At 43.8% G+C, this 13718-nt stretch overlaps 1 protein-coding gene across 1 annotated transcript; it reads right to left on the bottom strand.

The window, feature by feature from the left end:
* Positions 1 to 303: 303 nt before the first annotated feature.
* CCNA1 (cyclin A1) lies at positions 304 to 6879 on the bottom strand. Its single transcript, XM_027890902.1, has 8 exons — positions 6714 to 6879; positions 4723 to 4966; positions 4375 to 4496; positions 3444 to 3667; positions 2625 to 2829; positions 1711 to 1824; positions 910 to 1043; positions 304 to 575 (listed from the first exon to the last, which is right to left on the bottom strand). Exons 1-8 carry the CDS (start codon positions 6840 to 6842, stop codon positions 524 to 526), a joined length of 1224 nt encoding a protein of 407 aa, XP_027746703.1. The 5' UTR covers positions 6843 to 6879; the 3' UTR covers positions 304 to 523.
* Between the last annotated feature and the right edge of the window lie 6839 nt (positions 6880 to 13718).

Genomic DNA, 13718 nt, shown 5'->3' on the forward strand with positions numbered 1-13718 from the left:
GAAAATAGCTTCTGTTCATGGCTGTGTGATCTTTTCTCAAAGAAGAGGAGGAAACAAAAAAGACTGCAGCAAATAACCTGTGTCTATGGAAATGTCAGGTTGTGTTTGTTCAAGCTATGCTTTATCCACTCCAGCCAGCTTATAAATCCTGCTTACAGTAATTTTGTAAAAAAAAAAAAAAACAACAAACAAATCAAACAAAACCCCAACAAAACCACTGCAAACAACACAAAAAAACACCCCACAATTTATTCCACTTACTGTTACTGCAAATGTTTTTTGGAGTCAGAAGATTCACAGAAGTAGAGTTCAATACTTATTTATTGATTTATTAAAAGTGCTATCAGTTATGTTAAGAGCTACAGTCTAATATCCTCTTTTAAAAAGGCATCTCATTAAAAAATATAAGCTTAAAACCATTTGGATCACTATGGTTACAGACACATGACCTGCAGTGCTCTATGAAATGTTAGACCAGCTTTGTTGATTGGGTAAGGTAATCTTTAGGTCCAGAATCCAGTCTCTACTGTAGAGGAAGAACTGCTGGGGGCTCCAGAAGAGACACCTGTAGGTACCTGGAATAGAAATACAGTTACTACAGATATTAGCTTAGCTGGCAAATTGAAAGTTATCACCTGTTTATGCAATATACTGGAGAAGAGAGAATCATCCTGCAATAGCACAGAAAGAATTGTTATCCAGTGCATCTGTGTACTCATGGATTAGTTACTTTTCTGGTCAGAAAAGTTTTCTCTTCAAGAGGCTGACAGAGGCTTCTGCTTCAGAACTAGAAGCTGACCACTATGCAAAGTTTGTGAGCTACAACAGCTACAGCCCAAGCTGCTAAACCAGAGCCATTCGGTGCTTATAGCCTACAAATTGAAGAACACTGGCTTAGTGGTTACTTACTTAGTGTGCTTATACTTCTGCTTAATAGCTTGCAGCTGGCAATGGGGAGCATCAAGGCATGCTTTATGCAGATCACTCAGGCAAGGCACTATCTCACTTAATGAATACCCGGTGAATGCAGCAAGTGTTTCTGGCTGGTCAGATGAGGAAAAAAAGAGAGTGTTACTCTATTGCAGTCAGTCATCTAGAAGATGCATTTCCTATAGAAGCAGAAACCATTTTCACTACATCAGTGCTTGCTCTAAATTCTTTAGGCATGAAGAAGATTCAAGTGTATTCTGCCATCAGCTTCACTCTAGGTCTTCCTTGTTGCCATGAGATCTGACAAGCTCCTTCTGCTCTAAGCATGTGGCATCCATTACATCTCTTCTGGATCCTGCTCTCTTCTAAAGCTATTCCTCCAACACAGAGCTGAAAGGCCTATCAAGACCTGTCTTAAAGCAGCCACTCAGGGTAATTACTCATATAGACACATTCAGTTCTCCCCTACCTCCCAGAAAGCCCCTGTGTTCTCTCTGGGGAAGGAGTTTTGGAGATTAGCAAGGCCAGAGGTACAGGCTTGATGTAAATGAGCAAAACAGCAAAGTCCCTCTCATTTCAGTGAAGAAGCATGATATTTCAGGTTTACTTAACTTATCAGGTAGTTCCATCAACTAGGGCGCAGCTAGTCATCCTAGGATTTCAGTCTTTATAAAAATGTACTTTGCAGCTACTCCTCCTACTTCTCAGCTCCGTTCTAATGAAACATAAAATAACAAAGTACTTGATCTAGTTATTAACATAACATACAGTTGTTCTTACCCAGAAAGATCTGTTCACTGTATAGTTTGCAAGACAGTAGGCTGCTGCAGCAATTTGTGAAGGAAGGTACTTCAGAAAAGGATCTGCTTGAAGAAGACTCAGCTCTGCAAGATACTGAACAAGAAAACTAAGTTTTTCAAAAAAGAATGAGCATAGCTGGTACAATCAGTCCAATACAGCAAGCACTAAAGTTTGGCAGTGGTCTCAGTATCATGTAAAAAAGCATGAGTTACATGTCTAGTGAGAAGAACTAGCATTCTAGTCCTGTTGATCTTACAGAAGATCCTCTAGCATGTTTCAGGGGGGACAGAAAGACCAAGTTTTGCCAAAGCCTGAAAAAAATCTACAGTCCTCTGAAGTTCTGGTCCCATCGTCAGCTCTGACATGGTTTTACAGATAGGGACTTAGAAAATTCGAGTTTCGTAAAAATAACAAAGACACATACTATCCTCTAAGGCTCATTTACATAGGTCAATCCCACTTGGAGATCAGAAATATATGGACAGCTCTAAGAAGCAAAATTTGGGCTCTGATGAAGTAGAGTCACGGTACCTCCCTGTACCCTTTACAGAGAGGTAACAGGTGAGGTGTTTTACTGTAAGCCTGCTAAGCAGGGTTGCCTACTCCACGCAAGTCCTACACAGCTACGCAGACATATTCTATGTCATAGTGTAGCAATATGCAGTAGCACCAAATCCAGGACAGACTTGCTATACATGCACTGTTGAAAAAACAACCAGAATTCTACCACATAACTGCCTGTCCAGACAGATAGGCCAAACTCAGGACTTCCATGAGACATTTATCCAGAAATCTCACCACAACAAGCCACATACTACAAAACATCCCCTTTTTAGACCTGTTGCAGCTCCTTTAAGGATCACTTCTTCCCCCTCAGTCCCAAAAGTTCTTACCCTTGCAAAGTTCTCTGTCCTCATACAGACTCCATGCCTCTGAATATACTGAAGGAGGAATTGGTTGATGGTTGGGGCTGTTAGGTCAAAACCCAGCACTTTGAGAAGCAGGTGCTCCATTCTTAGCAACTGCTTCTTTGTGTAGGTATCATCTGTTATATAGACAAATTCATCCACTTCTGGTGGGTAGATCTCTTCATACTTCCTGAAAAAGGTATATAGAAGTCACATTTGTAAGCTTGAAATTTATAGCAAAAGAAAGCTTTCTGCTGGACCTATATCAGGATGACCATATGACATTACTAAGACTTGTGTAGAACTCTAATTTTAGTTGTTCCTCCAGGCTAACTAACAATTTAGCTTCAAATTTGGGCAAATACGCTTAGAGGAACTCCAAGTCATCAGTCTAGATAGAAACACACTCACACTAGCTCTTGAGAAATAGCAAGCTTTCAGCAGGAAATTCTCAGTAACACAACGCACTCCAGATAAAAACCCATGCACTAAGCTATGTTGCTTACCCTGTCAACTTAAACCAATTGAAGGCTAATTGCAGATTGCAACTGTGAATCTATGGCAGCCCTACAGGCTAGGAGCCTAACACAGTAGTGTTTTCACTCCTGCTGTTATGGTTACTAACTTTCCCCACATCTAACATTAAATCTTTAATTTTGCTAGTGCCAAAGTAGTCAGACTTGCTAATCTTGAGACATCATGAGAAACTATCTACTAATGCAAGCTTCTTTCCTTCCTTTTCTATGAGACTAAGTCTAAAATTAAGTTTTACCTCACCAAGATTTCAGGAGATGAAACACTTACGCAGCCAGAAGAATCGCTGCTGTTCCTACAAGCTGCAGCTTCCCTCTAAGAACAGACATGCAGGAAAGAAACCTGTCCAGGAAGTTCACCGCCAAGTACAAAGTCTCTGTCCGAAGTTTATACTCTTCCCCTACTTCCACCAGCCAGTCTACCAAGATGGCACGCATTCCTATTGTGATATCTGGCTGCTTCTTCATGTAATAGGGCTTGGGCCTGAATCTTACCTGTTTGGAAAGAGTTGAAGAATCAGGATGCTCACCCCAAAGAGAACCACGGATTTCTGAGCTGGATAACGTTCTTTATACTTACACTAAAAGGAGCAGCAGTTGTTCCACTGTTAATAACTATTACTACTAAGTACAATTATACTGCTAGTTGTATTAATGACCAGCTAGTGGCATCTCTACGAAGTGGTATTTCTACACTGAAGAGATAGAAGCTACTGTATTAGCAGCAGAACAGTAAAAGACTTCCTGGACTACAGAGAGCCTTTGCCATCAAACAATTAAGTCATTCAGAAGGACCTAAAAATTAACAACTCACATTTTCCCCCCCTCTTCCTATTAGTAGACAGCACTTCACTACTCTGACACAAAGGTAGGAAAAACTGTTTCTATAGCAAGACAGCTGTCACTGTGATCATTGCAAACTGCTTTAGTATTTTTTCAGCATTCTATTCTCATTTGCAGGAATTCTTCATCCCAAGATTCAAGAGATGCTCCAATCATAGGAAACTTCAGGAATACAATAATCCTGAAAGATCTTATCACTGACTATATGCTGCCTTCAGAGATGACTTTTACTATTTGCTTTCTCTCCTTTGTAGTTCAGTGGCAGCCTTGGGTTATCCTGGGGCAGCCACACATCTTTGCAATAGTGTAGCCCATCACAGGGACCGCAAATACCTGTAAGTTTCTTACAAGCCACTCACTTCAGCCTCTCGGAGGTACTGATGGATGTCTTCTGCATACTCTTCCACAGTCAGAGTTATGACATCTTCCATGTGATCCTCAGGCTGGGACTGGAAGGATGTGTCCACTACCATAGGAGATCCTAACAGGTAATAGGAAGCAGCACGACATTTGCGTTAATTAACCTCTTTCTTCACCTCCTCCTGGTATTTTTAGCTCAGAAGTGTTGTGCCTCATGTAGACACAAATAAAGTTATCTTGAAGCTTTGTTATTTATAAGCTACTCACTATTTTACCAGCCTCACAGTTCATAGACACCCTACATATGGTTGTGCTATGGATACCATCTGAGTAGCACCAGGGGTTACCTGAACTCAGATCCAGCAGCAGGTGAATACTGGATGTCATTGCACTAGTATCCAGGTCACGCTGGCTTGATTCCAGCTCTTCAGACATTTGGTAGCTGTAGTTTTCTTTATCTTCTAGATCATCTATGTAGATAGCAAACCCTTGCTTCGATGCAGCGTTGAACAAGCAGTTGGGCACTTCATCTTTTCCAGATGAAGGGATGGTGTTTTCAGAGCCAGGGAAGCGCTTGGTGACTGCAGCACCCTGAAGTAGAGCACACAATATATGCTGAATATATGAGAGGAGCACCTCAGGGAGAAAACTGCAAGTGCCACTTTCTTTCAAAAAGAAAACCACTTTCCTTGCCTAACAGACACCAGTAACATAAAAGTTCATGGAAAATCTGCGGAGGCACAGAAAAGAAATAATTTCTACCGCTGGAAAGCAGCCTACAAAAAATATTAAAAGGACTCTTTATTTATTACCACGGACATGGACGTTATTTATCCAAATATTTATGGACAGTTTTAATAGTATTTTAATGTATTTAATATTTATTATAAGAGTTATATTCATATTTATATTATAAGGTTTTATTTCCCTCAGGAATTACAAGTTTCTGATTGGTTAAAAAGTGGTTAGCTATGATTGGAAGGCTAGTGCCGCACTCTAGGCGGGCATAGCTGAGGCAACTTGTTATGTTATTGGTTATTATAATGGCGCGCTATGTTTGTACGGGTTTTATTGGTTGTACCCCCTGTCACTCATGTAACTCCTCCCTTTGTTCTAGTCCCTTCTTCCCCAAACCTATATAAACCATCGTTCTCTCCTCGGGTGGGAGCGACATTTTATCCCTAGAGGGTGTCGCACGTCCCGGGAGCCCCCATCATTTTTTCCCTGGGATTAATAAATCACCAATAATTCATCGAACCCTCGTGTCACTCATCTCCTTCTCCGCTCTCGGGCTGCGGCAAAAAGCCACCAGCTACAACTGGTGCTTCAGAAATACCACCTGTTGCTGTCATGCTGTGACAGATTCCTCACAGAAGGGGTGAGATGTAGTGTAAATTAGGAATGGGGCTGGGGGAGGGGGTGGGGAAAGCAGCCCCACATTCAGTGCCTAATAGCAAAGAGAATAAGGGTGCTGCTTGGTTCTAACGGGGCTGGAAAGTGCAGAACCTGCTCCACATTCAATTATTGCAAGGAGCAGCTACAAGTGCAGCAAGTTAACATACCAGAAGTGCTTAGGCATCACCCCAGACCTCTGAAGGAGTTCCCTTGCAAGAAGACACTTCAAGCAGAATTGAAAAACTGAAGTTTGAACTTCTGAGCTTAAGCAGTGCAGCCCCTAGGACCCCTTGCTACAGTCCTTCACTTTGTCTACTACCAGTAAGCCACAGAGTTAGGGGCTTTACACAGTCATAACCAAGAAGAGTTTCTGTACAGGTACCAACTGCTATTTTAGATCCTGTAAGTCAGCACCGTAATATTTTCCCTGCCACACCAGCAGACTCCAGGAGGGCCCAAGGAACAGAAAAGGCAGAGAGACAACCTGGCATGAACTTGAGCTTCTTGAAGGCTTTGGCACTCTGAAGGGAATATGGCCAGCACACAGCAGAGGAACCTTAGGGCGCAAGCATCAGTGAACAGCCCTTCCTCAAACTACCTGCTACACTACAGGCAGTAAATGCTCCAGTCTCCCTTCCTTCCAGGATGATTTACTCAAGAGTACTTCCACGGGGAAGTGCCTGCAAGTTAAGACTGAGCAGGGTTTCTCGGGAAACTCACACTTATCTAACTGGAGCTTGAGCCACCTACTCACCCCGTCATCCCCAGGCCTTCACTTGCAGCCTCGAGAGCCGGTGCGCGCACCGCTCCAGCGGGCGGCAGGCCCCCAGCCCCGCGGCCTCACCGGGACGGGACAGGGAGCTCATCCACGCCGGCCCGCGGAGAGGACGGCGGCCCCTCGGCGGACAGGCAGAGAGGCTGTGCCGCCAGCAGCGTGGCTCACCTGGCCGCCGGGCCGCTGCTGCCCGTTCTCCGTCAGCACCCCCAGCACGGCCCGCCCGCCGGTGCTGCGGGGGGCGGCGGGGCACGGCTCCCGCCGCCCCGCCCGGCTCTTCTCAGCGGTACGACGCATCGCCGCCCCGACCTCGGTACCTTTCGGAGGAGAGGGGGAAAAAAAAAACAAAACCACACACACAAAAATGAAATTAAGTTGTGAGAGGGGGAATAAAATCCTCTAAGCCACCACAGATATTCGGTGGCGCCTCGGGCAACGCCTGTCTGCCTCCCTCCCTCCCGTCCGCCCGCCCCGCTGCCGGGGAGCCCGCACCGCACCGCTCTGCTCTGCCCTGCCCGGCTCGGTCTGCTCCGCTCCGCTCGCCACCGGCCCACGGGGTCAATTCTACCACCCTGCGCCGCGGAGACGGCCCGCCCGCTCGGCGCCCCTAAGTAGGCGGCGGCTGCAGGCGGCGGCTGTTGGCCGCGGCCGGTTGGCAGCCCGGCAGCTCAACCCCCGACGCGCCGCCCCGCCGGCCCCAGCGCCGGAGGGTCGTCATGGTGACCCCGGCGGGGGCCGCGGCCGCGCTGCCCGCCCCGCGCAGGCACCGCCCGCCCGGCGCCGCCAGCGGCCCCCGGCCCGGCCCGGAGCTGCGGCCGCGCCGGCTGCCCTGCCGAACGCGCGGGGTGCGAGGGAAGGGTGTCCAAGCGACAGCGGCGGCTTTGTAAAATTCGACGTCCCTCTTCGATGAACGAAGAGCGAGGAAAAAAATGAGATTTTAGTTCACTTAAGCGTGCGTTTGACTCCCGTGGCACTTCGATAAAGCCCAAGTCGAGGGACAAGCAGTTGCAGAACTGGCTGCGCGGCTGTGCGCTTACATGTCTGAGCAGTTCTCATCTGCCAGCTGTGGAAATGCAGAGCTTTATAAACGCAGAGGTTCATCCGCTGCCGTCGAAGTTTTCCACCCGTGATGTGGATAGTGATACAGGCAGCACGCTTGCTGAATTTGTGCGTAACACCGCCTGTGGTTGCTGGGAAGGCTGGGACTGTGCTGGGGGTCGAGATTAGATTTCAGAAATGATCTTGACAAACTAGAAAAATGTTCTGGAGAATCAGGGTGCTCCTGAAGCACAAATGCAAGGTCAAAGCCAGTGGTTGCAGAAATTTAGGATGGGGAACGGCCAGGTAGAGAGCAGCTCCATGAGGAAGAATCAGGAGCTAATAGTGAACCTCAGTCTGAGCATGAGATTTAGGTTAGATACTAGAATTCTGATGCCCCAGAAGAGACAGCATGGGAAACTTGGGAATTTCGCTTGCTGCAGATCTGTAAGAGCAAGTTAAAGAAACTTCAGTCAAAACTATGCTTTAGCAGAAATAGTACTTCTTGAGATGCTCTCCGGTGTGCTTGAAAGGTAGGAGTTATCTGAAATTTGGATATATCAAGCAGGATCTTATGTCACAATTGCTTTTTGCAGTTCTTGTGATCCAACCTGTGTTAAGGGCTGTAGTTTTTTCTTCTCATTTTTCCTATATTTAGTTTTCAAGTGACTTCCTCCACCCCCCAAAAGGAATTTACTATAGGAGGTGAGTGGTATATGTGAAGAACTTGTGTTTAATCCATTGCCCATGTCACACTGCTTTTTCCTTTCTGGTAGGAGAAGCTTTATGTCCTTGCAGCAGCAGGGTTGTAAGTGGGTAGTTATCACAGTGGAGCTGTCACAGCTACAGGTGTGGGCAAATGCAAGTCAGGGGGACAGAAATTTATGCTGTACTTCTGTGTTCTTCTCATTCTTTTATTTCTGAACCCCAGGTTTTCACAAGAAATGCTTCACTTGAGGACATTTATTTAAATATTTTCATGCCAAGTTTGAATTTCTGAAAAAAACCAAACTAGTTGATAGCCACTGAAATTAAATATCTATTTAAAAAATTATATCTTAAGTAGCTGACACTGTTCTGACTTTAAATCTATATTAGTTTATAGTTTCAAAATCTGATCTGAAAAGAATGGAAATCATATATTGGATAGTAAAATGCTTAAGTATAAAACATAAGGGAATGAGTCGGGAGACTTATTGCCTCAGGCTGTCTATGAGATGATGGTTCTAGGACTCAGATCCCCAAGACCGTACATGTCCCTGGTGCTCTGGTTGCACATCCGTTTGCATTCAGCGTGGTCTAGCCTGCTGTGGACAAAGACTGTCCTGCTCCCAGCCACTCACTGCTGCTCCCACCCTTCTGCTGGCACAAGGATTTGTGTGCTTGTGAGACAAACTAAGGACTTAGTCCACCTGAAAAGTAAAACAACTGCAACAACAACAACAACAACGTAGTGTTGTTATTGGCAGGGTCAGTCCTCTGAGTTTGTTTTCTAGACAGCTCCATGAACTGTAGGTCCAGCACAAAAGAAATTATGAGACTGCATCAGGAAGGCAGTGGGGGTGGTGCCATCCCTTGTCTTTATAGACCTAGTGCTCCATGACTGAATAATTTTAGGTACCGTTTCATTTTTCACAATTTTAAAAATGTTATGCTGTTCTTTGTTAGCACTGAAAATAACAGCTGTTCTTTCATTTGGCAGTGTCAGAGCTGTTTTTTATTAATTTTCAGTAAAAGTGTCTAGGTATGATACTGAGGCAGATGAAACATTATATAAGTACATATTTTCAGATAGATAAATGCTGCTTTTGAAAACTGCCTGTAGCTTATCAAAACAATCTTATCTCTGCCCAGATCTATTTTTCTAACTGCTCAGACTCTCCACATGGTATTTGTTATGAGGAATGTTAGAATTTGGTAGTTATAGGTCTAACATTTAACTGCATTCATAGAAAGATCACGTGTCACTCCTAGTCAAATGTGTGGATGGAATTTATTTACTAAATTCATCTTCAGTCAGTGAACATCCTTTATTTCCAAATGCCCATCATATTTGTATTCCGTTTAGACATAGCTGAAGAACCTTGGCTACCCAACAGATGACTTACTCATAGTTTTATATATGAGCATCATATGGGTATCCTCAGTAGTTATACAGTTCATTAATGTAACTGAAATGCCTTTCAAATAGCTTTTAATGAGGTTATCTGAGTTCCAGCTTCTCAGGCGCTCTTTGAAACAGCCCAGTATGGATTAGTACCTGAGAGAGGCCAGTGAGCTTTGCCAGCCACTACTTTAATTGTAGCAGCAGATCAAAAAAGCTTTGGGCCATTAATCATTTACTTTGGAGCTTCCCTGTATATGCTTGAGAGGAAACAAGCCTTTCTGAATGGACTCCTTAGGGCTTGCAGTATCCACTGTCTTAACTGATGGTTTCTAGGAAGATAGAGAAGTCAGCAATTCCTGACTTGGCAAGGATGCTTCTTCTGTGACTCTGGTAAAAGACAGTGTTAGAGGGCTCTGTGTCTGTCTTGTGAATCTTTCCTAACTCCTTAGTTCTTTCTCCTTTCTGCAGTTTTTGCCTCAAATGTTGAAATTTCCACCTTTGTTGCTTTTTCTTTATATTGGGCAAAATTATTATTTCTCTATGTGTGTTAGGGCTGTGCTTTCATACAAGCTTTTGTGTATTTTTAAATATACTGACTTTCTAAGATCAATTAACTCCAAGGCTTAGCATTACAGTTTTCTTCCTGAACAGATGCCTAAATTAATAACCTTTTCTCATTACATGTATGATAGCAGATTATCAAATCTGAGAGCTGAAATTTAACTGGAAAGTGCAATGAGTGATTTTCCTGAAAAAAAACCATCAGTCAGTGTGGGAATGGTTCATATTGCTTGGCTTGCAGGATCAATCAAGCAGTCTGTTATGTTATGTGGAGTGGAGTGCTATGAGACAATTTCTGATTCTTGCTATACTGCATACCACTATAACACTTACATTAAATGTAAAGTGAGCATGAGGGTGGACAATAAATGTAGAACCTTAGTAAGTAGAATGTTCTTGAAAATCCATTCTGTAGAAAGGCCCAGAGACAACCATGTGAAGCTGGTGCAAGAAGAGCTATGATGATCCCAGAGCAGCCCTCAAAAGCAGGTGTTCTCTAGATGTTGAACATGTTCAGAGTTACAATACACAGTCTGTGTTCTTGGCAAATGCTGTGCAAGGTGAGATTTGAGATTTGTTATTGTGCATATACTCATCCCCCCACTTGCAATAGAAAACAGAAACCATCTGATGATGTCCCAGGGTGTCTATGTAAAGAAGGGAAGCAGCAACATATCCTACATCCCAGACAGAGCCATGAGCATCTTCTTCCCTGTACAGCAGAACACTTGCCTCTGTGCTTGCAGATGTGTTGGGCATGCTGTGGTTGATGCTGGGAGAAGCCCGATGCACTCTGCATCCTTATTATCCCCTGACTTTGGAGCATAGCCTGTCTGCAAATCCCATTGCCCAAATGCTTGATAATAAAGGACCCTTCAGTAACAATCTTTAGCTGCCATGTCTCATGTCTGATAATAGGCAGAGCTCACCTTGAGGGTCTACCAAAGGGCCACAGAGCACCATCCAATGCCCATACCTGGGAAGCAAAGCCTAAAGCCTCAAGCAGCTGCAAGGTTTTTTTTTTCTTTGGGGTTGTAACAATCCTAATTAGAAAACTATTGTGCATCAAAGAGTTAGTGATCCCTGTAGAGATCCCTGTAGAGTGCCAACCTGAGGTTGGCACAGGCACAGGCCAGTGCTGTGCTGCACTGTCCTGCAAGTACAGCTTGTCCTTCAGCTGGGTGATGGTAACAGAGGAGCCCGCAGGCAGCTCCCACTCTGTTGCCGATTACACCACCTGTGTGGCCTTTTCTTTATCTTAAAGAGGAGCAGCAAGTTCTCCTGTAAGCATGTGGTTGTTTGACAACAGATATGACAAATATGATATTTTTTCCCAAGAAAATTCTAGAAGAGGTCTCAAAACCAAAATGTCAGGGAACCTTTCAATGGATAGGATCTGTACAACATGCCCTGAGCAGAGGTATGTCTGATGCTGCACAGTCAGGGCTCCCAGTACCTGAAGGGGTGTAAGATTACTTGTATTCTTTCTCTTTATTTGGTTAGCTCCAGAAAATGGTGTTTTAAACAATATGGGGTCTGAGTGCCTTTCTTACTGGGATCATAAGATACACTAGCCTTGTACTAAAGGATATCAGCAGAATAGCCTGAAGTTGACCCCAAAAATGTTTCTGAATCAAGTTTGGGGTTGCTTCTCCACAGCAGTCTTGGGCTGCTCCTGCTGGCTTTGTGACTATGTAGGATGTCCAGCATCACTGCAGTTACTCCCATTTCACCCAGAAGTACAAGAAAATAAGGTTTATCAATATCAGAACACTGTTAGAATATAAACTATACCCTTTGGTGCTGTATTTGAAGGAAAAACATCAAGCTTAAAATCAAACATTTCTGCTTTCCATATTTTATTCCCTTACAAGCTTCTCTGTATCATAAAGCAGCTGATAGCATGCTTTAGCCCTGTGCATGTTTTAAATTAATGTCCTTCACTGAACATTATTATCTCAACTCTGCTTTTCATTTCAGAACAACACAGGAAAACACCCATAACTTTGACAGAACCTTGAAACAGTACTACATAATTCAGAAATAGGCATTTCTGTATTCTTCAAATCACTCTCTTTAATAACCATCTAGCTCTACTGCCAGGTCCTTTTGCCAGATATTGCTGAAGTGCATGCTGAAATGCCCTTGTTGTGTAGTAGGTCTGTCTCAGTCAGGCCCCTAATTTATGGTCCCTTTACTCACAGTATCTGTTACTCAGCTGTTATAGACAGCTACTGTTCATTTCTACTCACAGTTGAAAAGTTTCAAAAGAAACTCATGTTCTATCTTCATGATCCTGTGGAAGCTGACTCTTGGGCACTGTTTTTCGGGTTACAAATCAGAGACAAGTTATCAGAGTGCAGCATCTGGACAGAAAACCAGTTGGATCCTGGGCTGCATCAAGAGCAGTGTGGCGAGCAGGTGATTCTGCCCCTCTGCTCTGGTGAAAACCCACCTGGAGTGCTGCATCCAGCTCTGGGGTCCCCAGCACAGAAAGGACATTGATCTACTAGAGCAAATCCAGAGGAGGGCCACCAAGTTGATAAAAGGGATGGAGCACCTCTCTTATGAGGACAGGCTGAGAGAATTAAAATTGTTCAGCCTGGAAAAGAGAAGGCTTGAGGTGACCTATTTCTGACCTTTAAGTACCTGAAGGAAACTTACAGGAAAGATGGAACAAGACTATTTACAAGAACACGTAGTGATAGGACAAGGAGGAATGGATTCAAATTGAGAGTAGGTTTAGATTAGATATTAGGAAAAAAATTCTTTACTATGAGGGTGGTGAGGCAGTGGAATAGGTTGCCCAGGCAAGTTGTAGTTGCCCTAACTGCAGAGGTGTTCAAGTCCAGGCTGGATGGAGCACTGAGCAACCTGGTCTAGTGAAAGGTGTCCCTGCCCATGGCATGGGAGTTGGAACTAGACAATCTTCAAGGTCCCCTTCCAAACCAAACCATTCTGTGATTCTGTGATTAAAAGAACAGTTAATTTGTTGCTACCAGTTCTACTTGTTTGTGTCAGTAATTAAAATGTAGTGGCCTATATGCTTATAAAGCAGATGAGTTTTGCATGTGTGATGAGTTGAAGATCAACTATCTGTAACAAAATTGAGGCAAAATTTATAGCAATAGCAACAGTAATCTTGGAAAACATTTTTTATCTTTGTTGTTTGGAAAAGTAGGTGCAGTAATTAACATCTGTCGTGCTGTGAAGGCAAAGGCTATTCATGAAGGCCTCAGCTCAGCAGAGCTCTGAAGCATCAGTGTAAATGCTGTATGTTAAATGTTGACAGAGTGGTGACTTTTTTGTTACTTTGCACATAATCAAATTTATACTGAAAAACTTTGCTACAGCTAAACTAAAGGATGTGAACAGAACTGGTCATTATAATTGTCTGAAACCCTTAGTTTCCTTAATAGAATAGCAGTTTGATATGGCATTTCCCTTTTGCCAGAACAGAAAGAATT

The sequence above is a fragment of the Empidonax traillii genome, unplaced genomic scaffold, assembly GCF_003031625.1.
Source record: "Empidonax traillii isolate 1590-97213 ecotype Southwest subspecies unplaced genomic scaffold, ASM303162v1 scaffold302:size813347, whole genome shotgun sequence".
Classification (NCBI taxonomy): Eukaryota; Metazoa; Chordata; class Aves; order Passeriformes; family Tyrannidae; genus Empidonax; species Empidonax traillii.